At 31.6% G+C, this 23,371-nt stretch overlaps 1 protein-coding gene across 1 annotated transcript in view; it reads right to left on the reverse strand.

Annotated features, from left to right (window-relative positions):
- LOC129231529 (spermatogenesis-defective protein 39 homolog) overlaps nt 1-23,025 on the reverse strand; it is a 120,957-nt gene extending 97,932 nt beyond the window's left edge. The window contains exons 1-3 of the mRNA XM_054865870.1: nt 22,963-23,025; nt 17,899-17,992; nt 4,529-4,619 (exon numbers count right to left, since the gene is read on the reverse strand). Coding sequence (XP_054721845.1) covers nt 4,529-4,619; nt 17,899-17,976 — 169 coding nt within the window. The 5' untranslated portion in view covers nt 17,977-17,992; nt 22,963-23,025. The remainder of the gene's footprint in view (nt 1-4,528; nt 4,620-17,898; nt 17,993-22,962) is intronic.
- Nucleotides 23,026-23,371: the final 346 nt, after the last annotated feature.

The following is a 23,371-nucleotide window of genomic DNA, read 5'->3' on the forward strand; positions in this document are numbered from 1 at the left end:
TTGTACATGATGTTTAGTGGTTGGTGCTTCTAATACTGTCTTACCCTGTGAGTTACGCAAAATGCTTATTTTTTAAATTGTCACTAGGATAAACAATTTTCATCTTTGCACTTTTTGTCACATGCCACTCGTTACAACGCAATTTGAGGTTTTTCAACATGCGGATCAATTTTCACAAGAAAAATGTGAGTGTTGTAATTCGAAATTTCCAAAATTAGTTTACTATAACAGAATCTGTGTTAGCACTGTGTTGTTTAAAATTTTCGCAATTAGGAGAACATCTGTTCAAATAACCGTATCACAAATTTTGGCTCTATTGGTTCAGTACACAGGCAGCTACTCAATTACTTGCAAAAATACGTTTTTTTTTAAACAAAAGTAGCATTATATTTTATCTTAAGCTAAAAGATGTTTGTAATCACTTTGGTTTTGAGGAAAAAGATTTAAAACTAACATAAGTTCATTACTTGACCGTTCTGGTCAACTACTGGCATTAATTGCATTTTAGACAACCAATAGTTGACCACCCTTCAATCCTAGCATAAATGATTAGTAAATAGATGCAATTTTTTTAATTTACCTAGTATAAACATGGATGATCAGCATAGATCAGTAAATGAACCTGAAGAATAAAATTTAACGTCGAGGAATCCGATTAAACATTTTATCTCACGACAATTACAGGGTTCACTTTACACCTGTGGTTTAAAAAATTCCCTGACTTTTCCATGTTGTTTTTTTTTAGAAAATTCCAGGTTACTCACTTTATTCAAAATTACATTTAAGTAGCAATGTGTAATAACTGAAACTTTTTCCTTTTTCTTGACTAATAATAAAGCAGAAAGTCTCTCTGTCTGAATCTCTCTCTGTCAGGATCTCTGTGATGCACATAGCCCTAGCCTGTTTGGCTGATTTTCATGAAATTTGGCACAAAATTAGTTTGTAGCGTGGGGGTGTGCACCTCGAAGCGATTTTTTGAAAATTCGATTTAGTTCTTTTTCTATTCCAATTTTAAAAACATTTTCTCGAGCAAAATTATCATAAGATGGACGAGTAAATTACCAAGTTATAACGTGGAACCATAACATGGGCAAGCCAATTGGTGAGAAATTCATCATACATTATTTGTAAATATAGAGGCGAACCAAAAGAGCTTTTAATTTTCTACTACAGGCAAAGCCGTGTGGGTGCCACTAGTAGATTTATAAAATATAAAAATCTTGATATTTTTTTCTCCCAAAATTTAAATTTTTTTTAAAAACATTTTGTTCAAAACTTTTCATTTGTTTACAATTTGTTAAAAACAAAGTACTTTCAACTTTTTTTAGGTTTTTTTTTTTTTTTTGATGCCAAGCATCATGCACATTAGCGTTTTGCTGTAAAGTCAGTTTCTGTAAATTTACATCTACTTAAATCTTGCAAACGACCAAATATGGTGACTAATAGGAAAATTTAAGATAATAAGTAGGTTTTTAAATTTGTAGCATAAAAGTAGTTATAAATAATTAACAATCCTTAGAAAACTACACTTAAGACAAAATAGTCAGTTTTTAGCACAAAGGCGTCTAAAGCAATTAGAACAAAATATGTTCTCAAGATAAAATTTCGCATTTTTCCAGAAAATAATTACGAATTATCTAAATAAAAGGGTCATATTTTGCATTGTTATCAATAGTTTGCATTGCAATCAACACCCAATGCCGTTTTCAGAAACCTAGTCACTTTAAAAGTTTTGTGTACTGCCATCTTGGAAATGACCAAATATCACAGCTACGTCAAAAATTAAGAAAAAATTTTTTGAATTGGTAGCATGAAAACAATTTAAATATAATAAATCTTCATGAAACTACAGTTCAGTTGAAATGTTTTAGCACATTTGCGTCCAAGGCAAAGAGGATAAGATTAAGTTTTATGATTAAGTTTTATGAACAAGATTTTTCATTTTTCAAGACAATTATATATTTGAAAAAGAAACACACACAATTTGCAGCACATTTTGCGTTATTTTCATTAGTTGCAGTTAAAGAAAACATCCAATTCTGCTTTGTTTTTGGAAACTTAGGCATTTAAGCTTTGTGTCTATTTCCATCTTGTGAATGACCGAAAATGGCGACAATGTTTCAAACAGTTAAAAAGAATTTCGGATACAAAAAAAAAAAAAAAAACGATTTTCCTCGATTGACTATCCCATCCTCAAGCTTCTGCTTTCGAAGCAGTAATTTTTCTTTGCCAAGGTTGAGTTTGTGCATTATTTCTCTTCACTCAAGGAATTTTTTCTTTGGAAATATTGAGGGACAAAAATGGCGACTCCGGAAGTTTTTTTTTGGGGGGGGGGGGAGGGGGGGGGTCGCTCCTTTCTTTTATTGCCATCATCATTTTGCCTCAAAATTTTTACAATTTTTTCAAAAAACATTGTTAAAAACGAAGATTAGATCTCATAGTACAAAACTCCCTGGGGAAAAAATGGAAAAAAATTTGGGGGGGGGGGGGGGCAAAATTGGAAAATTCCCTGACTTTTTAAGTATGTCATTTTTCCTGACAATTTTAGGTCTTGCTGGTTTTCCCGGAGCATACGAACCTTGACAATTCTCACTAGTACAAAAAGTGAGTTTCTTAAAAAATTTTATGTGTCTTTGTAATTGCAATCATCCTAATCTCCATTCAAAACTTTAGTTACAACTAAAATTATTAGAGAACACTTCATGGGATGCTATAAATTAGCTCTAGCAATCATATTAAAAATATCTACTTATTTATTTTTGTTTTGTACATATTAGTGCTTGAGTGGTCGACTACTGGCAGGTGGTCAATCACTGGCGAGTCACTCTACTTATAATAAATATAAATACAAAATTTGTTTAGAACTTTTTTATCTTTAAAATAATATCATTCGCATGCAAAAAATCAGAATAATCAATTTGACATTTCATCATCACCAAGTAAAAATCTGCTGCCCTTTTCGTTAGACTCCTTTTTCTTAGACTTATATTAGACTGTTACCTGTATGGGTTAATTTAACGATCTGTTATCCCATAAGGGATGATACTTTTTTTTACTATTTGCATACTAGTTATTTCGAAATTTAAATTTTTGGCACTTACACTATTTTGCTACTATGGGTTTCAAGTCAACTCTCTTGAAAGAAAAAAAATGAGAGAAAGAAACGTTTTTGCATACAGGTTAAGGAATTGCTAGTATCAATCTAAAAGAGTTATGAAAGTAGAAGAAAGATGCCCACTCATTAAAATAAAATAAAAACTTTCTAAAAGAGTTACACAATTCTACACACACAGTCCACTATTGAAAGTTTTGGAAAAACTGATATGAGAAACGATAATAGCATGCTTTACATTTATACCTTAGAAGATAATTTTCAGCAATAACATTAGTATTGTAAAATTGTAAAATAAAAAGTCAGAAAACTTAAATAATGTATAATTCAGAGTAAAATATTTCTAAGAAAATTACAAGAAAAAAAGAAGCCCAATTTTGCCTAAAAACTTTGGAAAGTAAGGGCATGTTTCAACTAAAAATAAAATTTATAAGAAACTAAGACTTTTAAAATGAAACAAATATATTAAGCATTTTATTATGCATTTTCAGCAAAATTTTCCTGAAAGGTAGAATTTGTTAGTACGAAACTGCATGACCATAACCTTTTTACAAATATGTAGAATTTATATCATTATGACTAACACAAAGTAGAATACAGTAAAACCTGTACACAACGATACTGTTGGGACCTAAAAAAAATATTGTAATAGATATGTTATCATTACAGACAGTTTGATTATTCATGCTGACATTTTGCTGGGGCCAAAAAAAAAAAAAAAAAAAATGTTATAGACAGGTTATCGTTATAGACAGAACTGTTATACACAGGTTTCACTGTAGTAACATAAATTGCACTTTTCAACACAGATTTTCTTTCAGTTATTTACACCCTATATTTCTAGTGATAAAGCACACTAAAACCTCTTGTATGTAGAGAGAAATATATATATTTTAATGCAATTAACTACAAATAATTTTAGCTCTTCAAAATAGAAAAAGCAATTTTTAATGCCCTCTAGGTTTTCAGTATTTACCATTCCATGAGCGTAAGAAATATCAAAGACTAATCCCAACAAAATATTTCAGTAAGAAATTTTCAATGTTTTATGAAAAATGAAGTGTTTCAGCACATTAAATTGAAAGTACTTTGAGGCATAAATGTTTCTATTGGACCAAAGCACACACAGAATTCTGTCTCAAGTAAAAGACACCAATGAACTAATCAAGTATGAAAGCAAAAAAATTGCAATTTTCCCAGTAGTTTGAGCACTATTTAACTGCAAATTATTAAAATAACAAAACTCAAAATTTATCAGATAAATTCATTACCCAAAACTACTGGCAACAGGTCCAAACATATTTTTGGCTGGTTTTTGGTGTTAAGCATTGAATCGTATGACCCTGCAGCCAGGAACATTAATATTTTATAAACATGTACTTGACTATAAATAAATACATAAATAAAGTTCCATACTATTATCTGCAGTTCCATGCAATCTATCTGATTTGGTAACTTTTGTGGTGTTCCAGGAGTCTCCATCTCCAGTTTTGGATGAAAATCTCTCCTTAAGAAAACCAAGAAAAAAAATTCATTGAAGAATATGGAGTATAATTTTTAAAGGTGCAAAGTGAAACTAGTATTCATTTTTTTACGTCTTGACGCATTTAAATGCAGTTTTCAAATGTAATCATGGTCATATAATACCCATACACTCAATAACTAATATATACCTTTCTGCTTAAAAAGGCAATTCATTTAACCCATCCACTATTTTGCTTTTACTTTACCTAATAAATTTCACAGCATTGGTTCAATATTTATGCCAAGTTAACATGTGAGTATTGTTACAAGTACGACTTTACTTCAGGTTTTTTTTTTTTTTTTAATGAAGAAAGTTCTTGCTAAAACATAGCAAACTTACTTACAAATATGTACACAAAAGTTGATGAAAATTACTAAAATATCCATAGCAATTAAAAAAATATCATAAAACATCGTAAACACAATGGTAAGCTTGTATTCACATTCAAATAGTATAAAACAATCAATAAGACAAAATTACAGCACATAGGCTTTGCAACAACAGAACTAAAACAAGCTCTCTGACTCACAACTGACAGTGCACTCAATTCGCATTAATACAGTTGCTATTTCTATTACCTTCAAAAGAATCATTTACATGCATGTTTCAAGTGCATTCTAGTGCAGCAATTCTCAACCTATGGTAAAGCATGGATAAGCTGAAAAATTTGACTGGTTCTCAGAGCTTTTTACTTGTCTACTTGAGGAATTTTATTTTAATAAAACTCCTCATACTGAAAAAATAATAATAATAAAAATTATAATAATATTCCCATACGACATTTTTTAATGTAAATTTTTGATTAACTTTTCTAGTATTCTATAGATTTTTTAGCAATGTAAATTACTTACTAGAAGCCAGTGTTGGGCATTAATTATTTTTTCAATCTGAAAACAAAACTATTTGTCATATAAATATGCCACATAGACTAAATTCCCCCCGTAGAGCATTTAGGTGAAATAAAAATGGTACGTTCTGAAATCGGAAGGTGATATGTTTATGTATTATACTAAAGATAATTTTAAAATATTATGTGTATATTTTTGAAATGTTTTTTAAATGTAATTACTACTTAAGGCTGTTGTCCCAAGAGATTGGCGCCAAGGGAAAATTAATCTACTCAAGTAATGAAAATCAACAGCAAATAGTCTCCCGATCTTTGTTGCATACGACGGGATTTTCAGTCTAGAATCGATTGAGATAATATTGTAGAAAAATTTTGCGTTTTTATAATTTAAATTAATTTTAAATGAAAATCTCGCTTGGCGACGGTTTCAGAATAGCAACCATACACGCACTAAAAAGTGAGCAACTTTGCGTCCTACTACAAATCCCGTAATAATATTTGGGGAAAAAACAGTTATCGATGATTCATAAGACTTTGAGGGTCTTAATGATAATTTTTAAATTTCATTTTCATCAATTTTTATATTTTGAAGTGTGGATGTTTTAAAAATCTTGTTCAATCTCCGGACATTTAGTTTCAATTTTCTCATGCAGGTGTCGCTGAAGTAAGAAATCTGAAAAATAGCGCTCGCTTGCTCTTTTCCTAAATTACTACCATAAATCACTTAAGCTTTTCCCCCCTTTTTCCCAACGCGAGCCACTTACGAGCTCCGCCTTTCTTTAAAGTCTGATAACGATGTTTCCCGAGGGCCCAGGGAATCGACTCCCCATCGGTGGTTGAATGTGTTCCTTTTGCTAATTTCAGCTTTTCACTGAGGCATTTCGCAATTTTTAATTTTGTCGGTCTGTATTTTGTTATTGTGAATGCCATTCATTAATAAAATGAAAAAAAAAATAAAAGCGATTTTTTGGCTATTTTGAAACGAAAAGCATTTATATATGTTTTTTTTATTTATGAGATAAATGATAAATCATAGTGCGTTTAACTATATGTGAGCCAAAATTTTAAATTTATCTAAACTTGTCACGTTTGCTGTATTGTAGAGTTTGGTTTGAAGTTACCGGTTTAACGATTGCTTTGGTTTAGTCACTTAATAAAGGGATTTCTTCTCAGGAAAAAGCAGGCGCCATTAAATTATATGTCTTGTTCGATCAACACTCAGAATAATTTCTGAAATTTCAACTTTTTATCATAGTTTTCCTAAACATTCTTGACTTAATATCTCAATGAGAAAAAGTATATGATTTAGACAAACACAAACATCGTATATGAGCAATAAAAGAGAAAAACGAAAGAGGAAAAAATGTGCAGACCAACTCCAAGAATCTTTCCTGTTTTGAAAGTTTTAGGGTTGTGACTATTTTTCAAGAAAATGAGGAATCTCCTTTCAATAATGGTTTGGATAAGAATTTAATACTGTTAAATTTATTCTTGTCTTCCTTTTCATTTTCTTTTTGATTTTCCCTCATGGAAATTGATCATTAATTTAATTTCTTCAACATTTATGACTCCTTTTTGTTCAGTATTTCCGTAATAAATACCAGGGCTGTGGAGTCGGAGTCGGAGTCGAAGAGTCGGAGTCGGACTGATTTTGAAGTAAAGGAGTTGGAGTCGGAGTCGGTAGAAAATATGCCGACTCCGACTCCGGTCTACTTTTTTTTCTTTAATTTTCGCTGACTCTCCTGGCATTTTTTGAAAAACTGACTACCAGTTGATTCGATTACATGTATAAAAGCCTACTAATAAGAAAACAACTGTCATTAATAACCAGCTGGCTTGATTGTTCATCGAATTTTCTGTAATAGCCACCTACGCTGTTCCCTAGTTTGCTTGTTTTTCAACATTCTTGAAATAATAGCAACTGTGAGCACGGTTTTCTAACCTAACATTTTATATTTTTTTAATCACTTTAAAACAACAATAATAAAAATTTTTTAAATCACTTTAAAACAACAATAATAACATTTTTTTTACTTCGACCTCAGTTATAAAATTGTAAAAGGAATGTACCCCTTGAGCAAGTTGGAGCCCGTAGTTCGAGAGGTATCTTACGGTGTTCTGTAATTCAACTTAGTGTTGGCGTGCAAAGGCGCAAATCTAAAAGACATGATAAAATATATCTGTCTTTTCAATTTAAGGACAACATCTACAAGCTTGATTCTCAACAAAAGTATGAAATAGAACAAATATCTTGGTTACAACACTCAAATAATTGCAGTTAATCTTAAAATCTTCATTTCAAGATTAATTCTAAAGCAGCCAGTAAAATTAAAATTAAAAATTGAGGGAATAATTATAGGAAAAAGAAAAGCTATTTGTACAAAGCTGTATATTGCCGCATTTTCTGTAAAACTTTCTCCAAGCGTACATGTACCCCATATTTTCCCTCAATACAAGTATAGTGCCTTATTTTCGTTGAAATTTTATAGATGAAATATAATTTCAAATTTATTGGGGATTTTTTTTTCAGAATTAAAGTATGTGTATTGTTTTTATAAACTCTGAAATATTATTGAGGTGTCACCCACCAGATGGATCTCGGCCGGAGCGGACCGCCCTCGCTCTAGAAAGGTTTTTTGACTTAGCAAAAAAAGCGTTTTTGAAAATCACACGACTTGATCAACATCTATTCGTTAAACATTAATGGGGAGCAAGTTAAACCTTTTCAATTTTTTTTAACAATAGGATGATTATGTGATTTCAATTTTAAAATCGTAAGTATTGGAACAATTTGATTTTCAAATTCAATTTCTGACGTTGTATGCTTCTTAATTTTACAAAAAAAATACAGCGCTTAAATTTCATAAGAAACAAATTAATATTTCAATCTCTGTATAGAGGTTTTCCTCCCTTTTCATGAGGGGGATAGGGGTTGAATTGAAAAATAAATAAATAAAAAAGCCGGAGTCGGAGTCGGAGTTGGAGTCGGAGTCGGGTGTTTCGAAACCCCGGAGTCGGAGTCGGGGTCGGCTATTTTCCTTCCGACTCCGCAGCCCTGATAAATACCTACTCAGCACATAACAGTAAATTTTAGTGGGGGGGGGGGGCTTCTCCTAGGTAGTCAAAACTTACAAGAGACTAAAAAGTCATCTGCAATGGTACGGAAAGGCTTGGAGAAAGTAATTTATTTCTGCGATCGAAGCATTTTTATCTGAAGTTATTACCTTCAAATTAAATCAATGAAATACAGATTACTTTGTTCCAGGAAGATTTCACTTAACTGGAATTGATAATTAAATAATACTCGAAATTCATTCTCTTAGAAACGGTTCACTGGATATAAAGTAAATATAAAATCAGAAACATGATTCACTTATTATTGACAATTTTTTACATGCAATTTGATGACTAATGATATAATGAAAAATGTGGCGGTGACTATAAATAAACATTTATACACGAAATAAACGGCTACATTTTGTTGATGAGCGCCTCAAATGGATTGTACACGAGGAGCTCTGCAGTTTATGCACTCAATATGCATCACAGCTCACAAGATAAATATATACATATCATACAAAGCGAAAATGTTTCACTCAACTGGAATTGATAATTAAATATTTCTCGAAATTCATTTTCTTCAATAAGGAAACGGTTCATCCGTTATAAAGTAAATATAAAATCAGAAACATAATCAACTTAATATTGACATTTTTTTACATGCAATTTGATAACTAATGATAATGAATAAAGTTGCAGTGATTATAAATAAATATTCATACTCGAAATAAATTGCTACATTTTGCTAAGGCGCGCCTCAAATCGATTGTACATAAGGAACTCTGCAGTTTATGCAGTCAATATGCATCACAGCTCACAAGATGAATATATACATATCATTACAAAGCGGAAAATGTTTCACTCAACTGGAATTGGTAGTTAAATAATTCTCGAAATTCATTCTCTTAAAAACGGTTCATTGGATATAAAGTTAATATAAAATCAGAAACATAATTCACTTTTTATTGACAATTTTTTACATGCAATTTGATGACTAATGATATAATGAAAAATGTGGCGGTAACTATAAATAAACATTCATACACGAAATAAACGGCTATATTTTGTTGATGAGCGCCTCAGAGGGATTGTACACGAGGAACTCTGCAGTTTATGCAGCAAGTTACCTTTTTGAATCTTCGATTTCGGAGCAAAGTTCGAAAACCCCCTCATCTGTTGCCTTAACAGCATTGAAAGTGGTGCATAAATGAGTTTTTACGGTGTTATATCAAGGGAAGAGGGTGAAATATAAGACTTCAGAATTTTTTTGGATATCGAAGCTCTCAAAACTAGTGATGTGCCGGATCGTTAAAAAAGTAGATCCGCGGATCCGGATCATTAGTGGCAAGATTCGCGGATACGGATCTCAAAATTTTTTTACACAATTCAACTATCCAAGTGTAAAATTCGTTACAAAAGGTATTCCCGTCAGAATAATGGCACTGTTTCTTCAAAAAATGTCGGTTATGGCGAAAATATAGTCAAGACTATGATTTACTCCTTAAAAAAATCTCCGCAAAAACTGAGGGAGAGCTAGAAGGAATGGATCAGTTCTGCTTTAATGTTTAAATAGAATGTTGAAAATTATTTCTAGCTTGCTCGGTAGATGTAGGATACAGGAACAAGAGTGGTAAAGCTGCTACTAGATAGGCTAGAAATAATATTTTTCACATTTTATCGCATCAGCATAAATGCAGTGCTGACCCATTCCACCCAACTTACTCCGACCGACAATATAACAGAGACAGGAACACCTTTACTAACAGTAAATAGAGTATTTAGTCTCACTTTTTTTGAAGGATGCTGAGAAAAACCAAAATGAAGAATAACAGAAACCCCAAATCAATAAAAAAACTAATATTAACTTAAACATTATAAAAAAGAACCTCACATGAAGATAAATTTCGCGGGTCAGAACACACATTATTAACAAATATGAACTGATAGCAGATAGAAATTTTAAATCATTGAGCTTTTTCTCCTAATCTTCAGACTATGAAATCGCTACCAATCGCGCGTTTAAAGGCTTAGAATTGCATTTAAAATTTACTTAACAAGATTATAGTAGGTCCTTACTGTATAACTTGGAAGTTCCAAACTAATATTAAACGCAGAAAACTCGTTCTTTCAATTATGCCAATATTTTTAACGTACGGGTAAGTTTTTACAACCCTAATTGTGAAAAACGTTAAGTCCGTTTTTAATTAATATCTCCGGTAATTAAAGTTCGAAAAAATCAAGGCCAAGCTAAGAACACTTTCAAAAAAGTCAGTTCTTGAACGAAAAAAGAACATATCCAAATCGGTTCACATGTTTCAGAGCTACGATGCCACAAATTGACACACAGAAACACACTTTTAAAACTTATATTACTCCTTCCTTTTCACGACGGGGGGTACTAATTGGCTTCTGAAACGATACCTTATAATTTATGTAGGGAATATAACCTAATTTGAACGGAATTTAAGTCTTTTACTCAAATATTTAAGAATTTTTAGAATAGAAAAGATCCGTTTTAGATCCGTCAAAAAAGTAACGGATACGGATACAGATTTTTATTTTCAATCGGATATCCACGGATACCGATATCCGGAACAGCACTACTCAAAACGCAATTTTAGATGATCTTCGATAATTTTAAAGAAACGGGGTAGAAATATCCGTTTTTGGGTTCAAAACGTCAATTTCGAATAAAAAAAGAATTATTCATCGATTTTTTTTCGAAAAGGTCTATAAACCTTCCAGGCACTAACCTAATCGGTCAGGTATTTTCTGAGTTTACCCCAGATACATATAAATTTACAGTTTGCGTTTTATTTATATAAAGATACTAATGCTGAATTATAGGCATGATTTAATTTCATTCGAAATCTTAATTATATGTGTGATTGTAACTTTAGTAAATATAAATAATTTGGGAAGGTTTGCGACTAAAGATCTGTGATGCGACTCATGATACGGTGCTTCAAGATTTTTTTTTTTAATATGTATTTGTTTTATTTTATTAATTTATTTTTAACGTGCACATTTTTTTCAGACATGGCGCTCATAGAAGTTAAGCCGATACTTTGATTTTTCATCGAGAAGTACAATCGACAAAAAATTGTGGTAAAAAAGAAAAAAGATCGTTTTGATGATTTTTTAAATATTTTGGGGGGGGGGGGGGGGGGTTCCACCTTGAAGGTCCCACCCTGCGACAAATGTTCATGTTTTTACACTTTTCTTTTCTCTATGCCCTCTCCCACTCAAAATAATAACAACGGTTTTAAAACAGTCAAAAACAGAAAAAATTGGGAGGGGGAGGAAGTATCACTATCACCAAAACTCCAAAATGGGATGGGTAGGGGGAAACGGTGGTCATATTTGGATTCAAGGGGTTATTTTATGTAATGACATTTCATAAAACATTTTACAGAACAGACTGATATAATCGACATTGATAGTGTTGTTAAAGATTTTCCGTTGATGAAAAGTAGAAAATTAATAGTTTAGGTTAAGAAAAAAAATTTTCAAGTATAAATATGTGTATCTCTCAGGTAATTTGTAATCATATTTTTGTTTCTTTTTCTTTTCAATAAGAGGTTTCAGAATTACTACCAGCATACCAGTATGTACAGTTTTTGATTACATTTTAAATGTTTTAATTTAAGGAAAATATTATCGCTCATAATGCAATAATTTTTGAAAAATATTTCAACCAACAATTTTTCCTGTTTGACGTAATATTATATTAAAATGGAAAACGTATTTTGGATAATAAAATCCTGTTTTCGTTCTATAAAATGTTAAAAATGTCTTTTTTTTTGGGGGGGGGGGGGGCGGCATTCAGCAAAGAAATTTATGAGGGACGGCAAATTTGGTGCCTGCCACGGGCGGCAGAAACCTACGCTACGCCGCTGTTTGCAATTATCAATTAATTACAGCATGGTTATCTATTTATTTATTTATTTTTCATGGCCCTATAGTTTCATAAAACATGTTTTCTATCATTCTTTCAAGTTTTAAAACATTTCCTTGTAATGGCACGCAGATGAATTATTGAAACATGATATAGACTGGCAGAGGCGTAGGAACTATATAAAAGTAGGGGGAGCTGAGGCTCATGATAGGGATCCAAGGGACAGAAGCAGTAGCACCACCAGATTTTTTTTGGGGTTGGAGCACTTGAAAAAAAATTTCTTATTTGAAATGATTGTCGATCCTTTCGTCTTCCTCTCTCTTTTCCAGTAATGTTTCCAATCATATCTAATATATAAATTCAGGCAGTCAGAAGCAAAGGGATGTAAGTGGACTTCAAGTTTTGAGTAAAACGTATCAAGTAAGCCTTCATTGATTTTTTTTCTAAATCATGCTGTACAGCAGCACCTACCAGGGCTATTAGTACAATCTCTTGCCCCAAGACAGAGGAGAGGTCCCTCTACTGTTTGAACTGGTTATCTCCAAATTTTTAATTTTGCCACTTACATCTTTTTGCTTCTCACTGCCTCAATTGTATATGGAGAGAATGAGGTAATAAAACTTCTGGTTTTTGGAAGGGGGTCGGTCAGTTCTCGAAGATGCGCACGTATCAATAGGGGGGTCCTGGGGCTTTAGCCCCAGAAAATTTCTGAAATCTTAGTTCTAAAAACGTAGTTTTAGACGGTCTTTGGTAGTGTTAAGGAGAGAAAAAGTTGGAATGCCCTCCCTGGAAAATTTTCGAATTTATGTCTTTAAAACGCGAATTCAGACCATATTTATCACGTTAGGAAAAATGATATGACTCGGGGATTGTCCTCGATCGATTTACATCTCTTTCCCAATATTTCAAAATTGAAGTTCTAAAAACGCAATTGAAGACAGTCTTGAATGATGTCAGGGAAAGGGGGAGGTTCTAGGGCTCTCTGGAATTTTTTAGAAACTGAAGTCTTAGAGAGCGTTCCTCAATGAGGTTATCGGAAAAGATTCCTTCTCCTTAAAGTTTTAGAAATTGTAGTTTTAAAAACTTAATTTTCATCCTTCTTTTTTGATATCAGAAAGAAGAGTTTCGGGTGTCGCTCTCCGAAAATTATTCGAGATAGATCATATTTGTTAATGTTATAGGCATAGCAATGTTTTGAAATTGAAGGGAATATTATATAATCTATCATATTGTGGAGGTCAAGGTATTCAGTCATGGGTTCTCTTCCGGGAATTTTCAGGAAATCGCTCTCTAAAAACAAATGTTGCAAGGCTTTTTAAAATTTTAGGAGGTAGGGGAGGGCTTCTGCAGCGTAGCATTTAGAAGATTTTCTTTTATGAGAACTAGAAACAGAGGAATAAGTTGAGAAACAGTGCGCCTGAAATGTGTTTAAATAAAATGTTCGTTGTATAGTTCAGATAAATGTTAGTAAAAGTACTTCAGAAAAACTATGAAATATTGTTGGTGCTTTTTTCTAACAATAATAAGTGAAAAGGAAAATTTTTAATCGTAAAAATGGATATGAAAAAGTTTCCCAGAACCTCAAATATTTTGAGGGGTGCTCGAGTGCCCTCTTCCACATGCATTTTTTTTAGCATGAAAACATAGCTGTGACAAAAAAAACCCCTTAATTTTGAGAAAGCAAAAAAGAAGAATAAATGTAACTTCATAAAGTCTAAATGTTCAAAAAAAAATTGTTTTCAATAAACTCGCACTGTTTTTAACATCGTAACAGTGTTTACAATTATTTATTAGTGTTACAAGTTTTTTTTTTAAAATATTCTAATGAAGATTTCACCGATTTTGATTAGTGAGAATTTTTGTTTCTGTGTCGTAGTACCTTAGAATTCTTTAAATTATATTTATCTTTGCAAATTTTTAACTTCATGAAAAAATTAATCCCTCAGGCTTTTAGATATAACAAAATAATGGATAAAAAGTTTTTTTTTAGTTTTTACCGTGGAATAGTTCTGGAAATTGTGGTTTTTTTTTTTTTTTTTTAAATCACAGTAATGATATGTATCCGCAAAAGTAATTTCTGGGTATGTCACTTATTTAGGTTGTTTCTTCTGACAATATTTACAATCAAAAATAATAAATGTAACTTTTATAGAATTTTAAAAATTTGTTCGAAGAATTTGTATCTCAGGCTTTTAGTCTATGCCCCCTGTCAGAAGATCACTTTTGGTTTCGATAGACCATCGAACAATGATATTTTCGCTATCTGATCGTATCTTTTGATCGAAACATGAAATTTAACACCCGAAACATACGATCATAATCCCTCGAAAATTAGTTTAGAACTTTTTTTTGTTCTAAAACTACATTGTTAATCTTTTGAGAACTCGCTAAAGAATTTTCTTTCGTCGGGGCTGAACTTCTTATGAAGAAATGAAAAAAATAAAAAAGAGAAAGAAACGATGGATTAAAAAATGCTAAATAAGTATGTTTGTACATTGGGCTTTTTTCTTTTCTCCCCCCTCTTCTCTTTCTCTCTGCATTCTTTTTCTTTTCTTTTCTTTTTTTTCTTTTTCCTTTTTTTTTTAATAATTGCAATACATAAAAATATTATATGACCACTCGGTATTTTAGTTTCACTTTCGTGTCATATTTTGCAAGTTTATTTTAATCAACGAATCTAAAAGGATTCGCCGGAAATTCTTTAAATAGCGTCCGGGAGGTCAGATAACCCTAAATGAGATAAGTTTCTGTAAAGCTAAAATTGAGTAAGTTTACCTTAGAAACCTTCTTTTTGATACATGTCTGGAGCACCTTCATATTTCAATGCCAAACTGACTCATAATTATCTCTTTTTAGCGAAAGTGTGAGACACAAATGGCATGCAAAACTAAGAACATTTAAACTGAGCTACGCTACAGTGTAATGTGTAATACACGTGCGAAAGACGAGCTCGAAGTGGAGAGGGCGGAAAACAGCCCTATGTAGATAACTTGTCTTTAATACTTTTTTCTTCCGGGAATCGAAAGGTTTGAAAAGAGGGAAACCCAAATGTACTGATCATACTAACCACTCCATCTCTCCCCTTTCTTTGTCGGTTATTATATGGAAATTCCTAGAAAAGGTAGATCGCATTTTTGAAATCAGATTTGAGGTAGACAATGTACTGCAAAAAGCTATACTGTGAGAATTTTTTAGGGGGAGCTGAGCCGGTCTGAAATATTATAGAGGGAGCTCAAGCTCCCCCACTTCCTACGCCTATGTAGACTTGAGTTAGATTTATAAGAGAAAATATAATGATGACAAATGGGGAGATAAAGAGTAACCGAGATTTTTCTCGAATGCTACGCATGTTAGTATGTTTCACATAAGACAGCATCTTTATTTTCAGAAGAAAAAAAAATAACTTCTTTGTTGTTTCATTGTTTGCTCAAAAAGACATTTTGAATTTAGAGGGGAAAAAAAAACACGATTACATTCCGAATGAATTCTGTTACTTTTTGAAAAAAAAGTTACGTTTATGTGCTCTTTTGAACAAAACTGTGTTTTGGAATCAAACCCAGTTTAATTATTTAATATCTATATCGCTGAATCTTTGATGAGCACTGAACTTTAACGTCTTGTGCGTTAACCATTTTATCAGTCGTCATCTTTATTTATAGCAGAATCTTTATCCTATTATTTTTTTCATCTACGAATCCACGATTTGAATAATTTACGCTGTTATTACGTTAACTCACTTGTGTTCTTACAACTCCTCACTGTTCAATGGTATTTCATTAGTAAATTGTAACTGGAATACATTGCAAAGAGTCTAAAGTTTCCGCTTTTGAAAACTGCATATTTGAAAAAAAAAAATGTTTAAAAAAGTTTTGATGACTTTTTTGTTCTTCGGTTTTTAATTTAGCATGTTTCCTTTAGTTAAAAGCAATAATCAGCCTTTTTCATTCGTCATTCATTTTTATTTATCTTCGAGACTTAATATTAACAGAATACAATTTTTAAATATTAATAATGTAAAAAAGAAAATAAACGTCAATCATTCAAGAAACCAGCATTGAATTAAGTATAGCACTAAAATCCTTTGTCCAACTCCAATCTTGTTGCGACTTCTGGATAAACGCAACGACACTTTCTGAAATTGACACCCTCTTTTCGACTTCATTTACTGTTTTACGCTGATCAATTACCCTGATTGAAACACATTTGATTTTCATATGATGTGTGAAAGTAATCATTATTAAATGACAAGAAAAAATTGTAACTTTGAAAAATGAAAAAATGCTAATATTTTACTTTTAAGACCAAAAAAATAAGAATTAAAAAAGAATTTAAAGAAAAATGTGCTTAAAGCAAAATTTGCCGCCCCTGAAAATTTTGGCATCCTTAGGCCTATTGGGAAATTGGGCCCTGATGTCAATACCTTTCAGAAAAACTAATTCCCACTACTGAATCACAAAAATCACTTGAAAGCTAAAATTTGACCATTTGTTGCTCTTCAACTACATCCTGAGAAATGTTGAAAGAGCAAACCGGTCTTCAGCTTTGCATTTGCCTGAAGGGAGAGAGGGGTTCGGTTCTCGTGACAGCTATTAGCGCCTAATTACTCCCCTCTGTGTGAAGCTGTTTAGAGAGGGCACTTTATTCCCCCCCCCCTATAAACCGAGTGAAAATCCGCGCCATCTACATTTGAAAGTTGGCAAATGAAGATAGGAAAATTGTCCCTTAAGGCAACATAAAAACATAGCTGATGCAATGTTTTTATGTTGCCTTAAGTAGTTTAGTTGCCTTAAGTTGTTTAAGCAAAAACTCATGTAAAAATACAAAAATTCATTTGAAGAGCTAGACATAATTCATTTTTTTTTCTCTTTAATTTTTAAAATTTTTATGAAATATTATTTAAAATTATGTATTTTATTTTTTTTACATTATTATTTAAATTAATAAAAGGTTAGAAACATCTTTCGGAGTTTTTATAGCATTAAGGGAAGGGAACGATAATTAAATTTTTCCTTGCAATTTAAATTTTAAACTCACTATTTTTTTTTTTTTTTTTTGGTTGATCATTGATTTTTTTCTTTAAATGTTTTGCCTTTATATAAAAATTAACAACTATCAATTAGTTTCAAGATGAATTTTTCCTACTTATCACTGGAAAAAGTTAACATGTTGAGAAAATCACCCATATAGATAACTCATCAGGCTCCTTTTTCTGTATTCTCAAACCCTATATGGCCCCACAAAGAGGGGATTTATGCCACTGCTAAAAGGGTCTTACTGGTAACTAAAATTTTGAATTTTTGGATGTTACAGTTAACCAAGTCCAGAGTCATAGCTCTTAAAGTGAAAACCATTAATACAAGATCAATTTTATCTGGTATCGGAATTTTTTAGTTAATCAGAATAACTTTATAAATAGAAATACAAAATAAAATTACTTAACTGTGTATAATACATACATTTGGATCATCAAAACTAAAACCTTTTTTTCTTTCATCCCAATATTCATCATCTGAGACATAAGTGTCTGGATTCATTTCAACCACTTAGAATCTATGCAAGAAAAATCAAAATTTTTATTCTGAAGAAATAAAAAAACACATTAATAAGTTTTTCAAATTTTTAATTAATAAAATGAAGTTAAATTAAACAGTCATAAAAAAGATGAATAATAATCATGATTCTTTCATGTTGGAAAAAAAAGATATTATTCAAATTTGCTAAAAAAAATTTATGAAAAAATAATTTTGGATATTATTATAAAGTCAGTATTTATAAAATAACTCTGTAACATACAGGTATAGGTCAAAATTAATAGGAACACACATTTAAAAATTGCTCGTTTGCTATGTAAAATTTATGATTGTTTTTGGAAAGAAAAAAAAATCCATTGTTGAAAGCGTCCTTTTTGATGTAGTTTAGTGAAAGATCAGGACTTTTTTTACAACAGGGTTCCCATTGTACCAGCAGATAAAAAAATAGGGCTTTTACATGGCATTTTTCAAAGCACTTTTCTAACTATATAGGACCACTTCATGCCAGTGTCGCAGCAAGAAACTTCTCAAGGTGGAAAGAGTTTCGCTTACAAAAACATATAGAAACATACAGGTATACAGTCGGACCTCGTTATAAGTCACTCTTCAAAACTTCGTGAAAGTGGTCTGTGTCCTCATAACTAAATTATATGCTTTTTTAACAATGAGCATGTATATAAATAGCAAAATTCTTTGTTAAATCTACTACAATCCAAATTATCAGTTTATTAGGTTGTAGCTTTTTATTAAATGTCTTTGCCGTTTATTTAAGGTCAAAGAGTTTTTCAAATCCTAAAAAAATAGAACCTTTGATTAACTTTTAGGGCTTCTGAGGACTAAATATGACCTTTAGAGGAATCCCTACAAACAATACACCCATTTTTTATTTTATTTTTTTTTTTTTTAATGTGGTATATGAAAATAATTTATAAAACAAGAGGAAATTATTTATAAAATGAGTGGAAGGTTTTATCTTCAAGTCACGACAGGGGCATCCCAATGGGAAGTCACTGTGACCTCTCAAAAATTTCCTTATTTGGGAAATTTTTCAGGAGTTGGCAAAATTATCATCATTTGGTTTTTTTTTTTATTTTGTTCAAATACAACATTAAGGGTTATTTTTCTATGTGAGACTTTTTTACGCGGCAACTATCCACCGCATTAAAAAAAAATTAACTGTGTTGCGAAAACAACTTTTTATAGCTACTTGTTAAGTTTCGAACATTTTTTTTTTTACGGGGTCCCTACCCACAACATAAAAACAGGTTTGAGTGCACTTGAAATTAGGGCCATTATAGGGGCTTTTGAGGGACCATGAGAACTCTGTACAATGCTCAGCAACATCAACTTATTTGACTGAAATTATTTCGCAAGATAAATTATATATTATAAATTTTTTAATATTATTATGAAACTGGATATTTTGCATGAGGTTTCAGTCGAACAAATGTAATTTGCAGGAATTTCAGATTTGCTTCTAATTAGAAAAAAATATGCAGAACTTGTGCAGATTTTCAACAGAAATCAAGAATTTCTGCAGAAGATTTGGCAAAACTTGGCCATTTAGACAGAATTGTTCTGCAGTTCAGGCATCTGTTCTGCGATGTAGGTTGCAAATTTAGTAGTATTCTGCTTTCGGGTCAACAAGAAGCGAAAAATTGTATCAGTAAATAAAGTTCAGATTTTTCACCACTAACTATTTTTTTAACTAAAGTTATTCAAATGCTCTATATTTAATCCTAAGAAAAAGATATTAAACATCATAACTAGATAGGAATCTTATTTTTAGTTGAGTAGTATTAAAGTTGCACCCATACCTATTCCATAAAGGAAAAATAGTTTTAGTTGTACTATTTTTCCTTAATCACTTAACGCACTTGTCTGTGCCTTACATGGGGGATAGTTATCGTTTTGCAAATTTATGCCTGTGTCTCACGTGGGCAATCTCGTATCGTTCAATTTTTTTATTTGTAATACTCCTCTGTGACCCGTTCTAGTAAATAGTAGGCTTATTGAAATGGCATATTTAAAGTTATTTACCAGTTTATGATACTACTATCTAGCTTTTTTTTTTATGTTAACCATTTGGTGCATAACTGTTTTAAAGACTAGCTAAAAAAATAAGTTTGTTTGGAATTTGTAGCTATAATGCCACTTTTATCAAGTTAAATATCTGAAAAGTAAACAACTAAAGATCATGTTTTTGTTAAAGGATTTTCTTTTTTTAAAGTTTAAAAAACGTTATTTTATAATGAGTCACTCTCAAGATTTTGAATAGAATGTTGATTTATCAGAAAGTTTCAGTGATGAATGCAATCAAATCGTTCACACTTTGTTTGCAAAATATTTATTTGACAACTTTTATCTCCCTCCCCCCTCCTTCCCCTCAAACGAAATAAGAGAAAAATATTTTCACTATATGCCTACATATTAACTTTCTATATTAAAAAAACAACATTTTTCATAACAGTTTTTGAGAAAAAATCTATTAACCTTAAGGTGTTAAAGAACAAGAATTTATTTGGGCACACATGAAAGACTAGAAAATACTGATTTAAAAAAATAATGTTGAACACAATTTGAGTACACTTTAAAGACAATTGCAGAATGCTCTGAATGCAAAAATTTCAACTCCTGTTAAGAATGCAATAATATTGTGCTGAAAATAGAACAGAGAGACAGAAAAACTATAAAATCAAAAACTGACAACAAAAATTAATACAGAAACAATTTAAAAAACTCAAGATTGAAAAAAGACAAATACAAGAAAAAAAAAAGGATCAAAAAGTTATCAACTCGAACAACATCACTGTTCTATATATTTCCTTGATTTCTACTTTAATAAATTTATTCATGGACATACAAGGGGGGGGGGGGAGGGACCCTATATATACCCAAATTACTTTTTTAAAAGATAAATATTTATAACTAGCTGCATTAACCAGCGTTGCACGGTCTACTTCAAAAATATAAGTATATTCAGCGTTCCAAGCATTTTATTCTATTCAACAAAAAGAATTTTTCAATTCAAATCCGTAGTCCCTGAGATTAGCATGTTGAAACAATAAACAAACATACTCTTCAGTTTTATATTGGTAGTTAATTAGTAAGAAAATAAAAACAATGATACATATTTTTTTTACAAATCTTTTTTAGCATTGTTTGGCTATCTCTGAAAAATAAGTTAAGATTTAGCCTGATTTAAGGAACCTCGATATTTGCCTCCTGGCTGAATTGAACCTATACCCACTGGATTACAAAGCCTGCACTATCAGGTCAAGCCAGAGTGGATATGTCTATTCAGCGTTTAAGTTTTTTATATTATGATATAAATTTTCCCGTTTTCATAACATTTTTTATTGCTAATCTACTCCTATTTGTCATAGCGTAATGTTTTATAGCCTATAGGCTTTCTCAATTGATGGACTATTCAACACAAAAAGAATTTTTCAATTCGAACCAGTAGTTCCCGAGATTAGCGCGTTCAAACAGACAAAGTCTACAGCTTTATATTATTAGCATAGATTTTTTTTACAAAACATTCTTATCCCTTTCAAAACACTTTCGATTATAATTAATACAACTGTTCCACCAATGATTCCACAGTTTGAAACAATTTTTGAAGTCATAAAAGGCTGACAGCTCCTTCCTCCTTGCCTTCTTCAATGTTTTCAAATTGATGCTCTTGTTCATTCATGGAAATAAGCAAGAGTCACTTGGAGCCAGGTCAGTGATGTGAGGTGAGTGGAGGGGGTGCAGCACCTTACGACAAAGGACATGTTTCCACTTGACGTTCTTTTTTACTGTAAGTCAGATTCCGAAGAACACACTTGGCAGCAACCCAAATCATTGGATAACATTTATTGCACTGAGCTCAAAGAAAACCATTTGTACCGAATGGAAAACCAAATTTCACTTCTGTTCACACAACCAAAAGAGGAGGTGCACAACAAGATCCCACTAGGAATCTACATACCAAATTTTAACATACAACAGGGTCATTTCACAGTAATTCAGACATTTATGTAGAGTCTGTAACGTGACTTTTTTCACCAGAACTTTTTAATTTAATGTTTGATTTACATATTATTTTATTTTGAGCTTTTCCTACGAACATACCAGCTCCAACTAAAATAATTTGCAAATAAAACAGTAAATTAAAAAGGTATGGCAAAAAAAAGTCATGATACGAACTCTACATACATGTCAAAAATACCGTGAAATGACGCTAGAACAAACGCACAAACAGACTTCACAAGAAAACTCGTGGTTATTCACTCGGGGACAATAGGGTCAAAAAAATAATACAACATTCATTCGCGGATGAGTAAAATGGAAAATTCAGCCAAATTTTTTTTTTGCAAATACAATACTTCCTTTACTTTATAAGAGGAAGAAAAATATGACCAACTGAAGTGGTTTATGATGACAATGACTTAGATATTGATGACAATGTATGACCTATCATATCCCTTAAAGCTACGGATAGTCAACCTTTGTAACTGTTCAACTTTAAACCCCAAAACACATTGAGGATATTGTTGTCTCAGTCACAAACTAAGTCTTTATTCTTATTCTTAAAAAATGGTCTTTACGCATAAAAAAAGAACGTTATTTAGCGTTCGAACGATTACACATGAAATTTAAAATCTGAATAACAATAGTTAGTGTTTACGGAAATACATACAATTGAGACATTGTTGAAAGATAAAGGGGAAAAACAGTATTATAGCAAAGCGAAGCCATAATGAAAGGAAAGTCAACATCAACAAAATACGTCAAAGGCAAGATATATTACTAAAGCACGAGAAACAATCCTGTCGCTTTTGCAAGACGTCAGACTAGGAAATAGAAACTTACTGGCTGGTATGATTGCTAACGCAAAAATACTTCGATTGCTATCTCAGTTGGTGTTTCTAATTATCTATATGACAAATAAACTGTTGTTAGAGTGTTAAAGGTGTTCTTAATGGGCTAAAGTAATCATACTTTAAATTCAGCGGCTTAATAAGATCAATACAGATTGATCCGTCACTGTTTACGAAAACGAAACATCATGCATGTTGTATGTGCGTGAATCGTTGCCAGATTTGCTAGCGCGTGATTTTCAGAGCGAAATTTTAAAGGAGTGATACGATGAAACAGCTGAGCTGTATATATTAGAGTCCAGGGACTCTAGTATATATAGGTACTCAACAGAAATAAAATCCACTCGAGAGGGACTCTAGGTTAGAATCAAGAATCAAGTGACCGTCAACAAAGTCCAAAGCAGTTTAAAAACCCACCTGTCACGCGCTTGAGGAGCAAAACGAAAAACATTCATTTTCAATCTAAAATTTCCCTTAACCACTTAAATTGTTTATTCAGTAAATTACCGCCCATCAGCCAGGGCTAAAGC

Source organism: Uloborus diversus, chromosome 10 (assembly GCF_026930045.1).
Source record: "Uloborus diversus isolate 005 chromosome 10, Udiv.v.3.1, whole genome shotgun sequence".
Classification (NCBI taxonomy): domain Eukaryota; kingdom Metazoa; phylum Arthropoda; class Arachnida; order Araneae; family Uloboridae; genus Uloborus; species Uloborus diversus.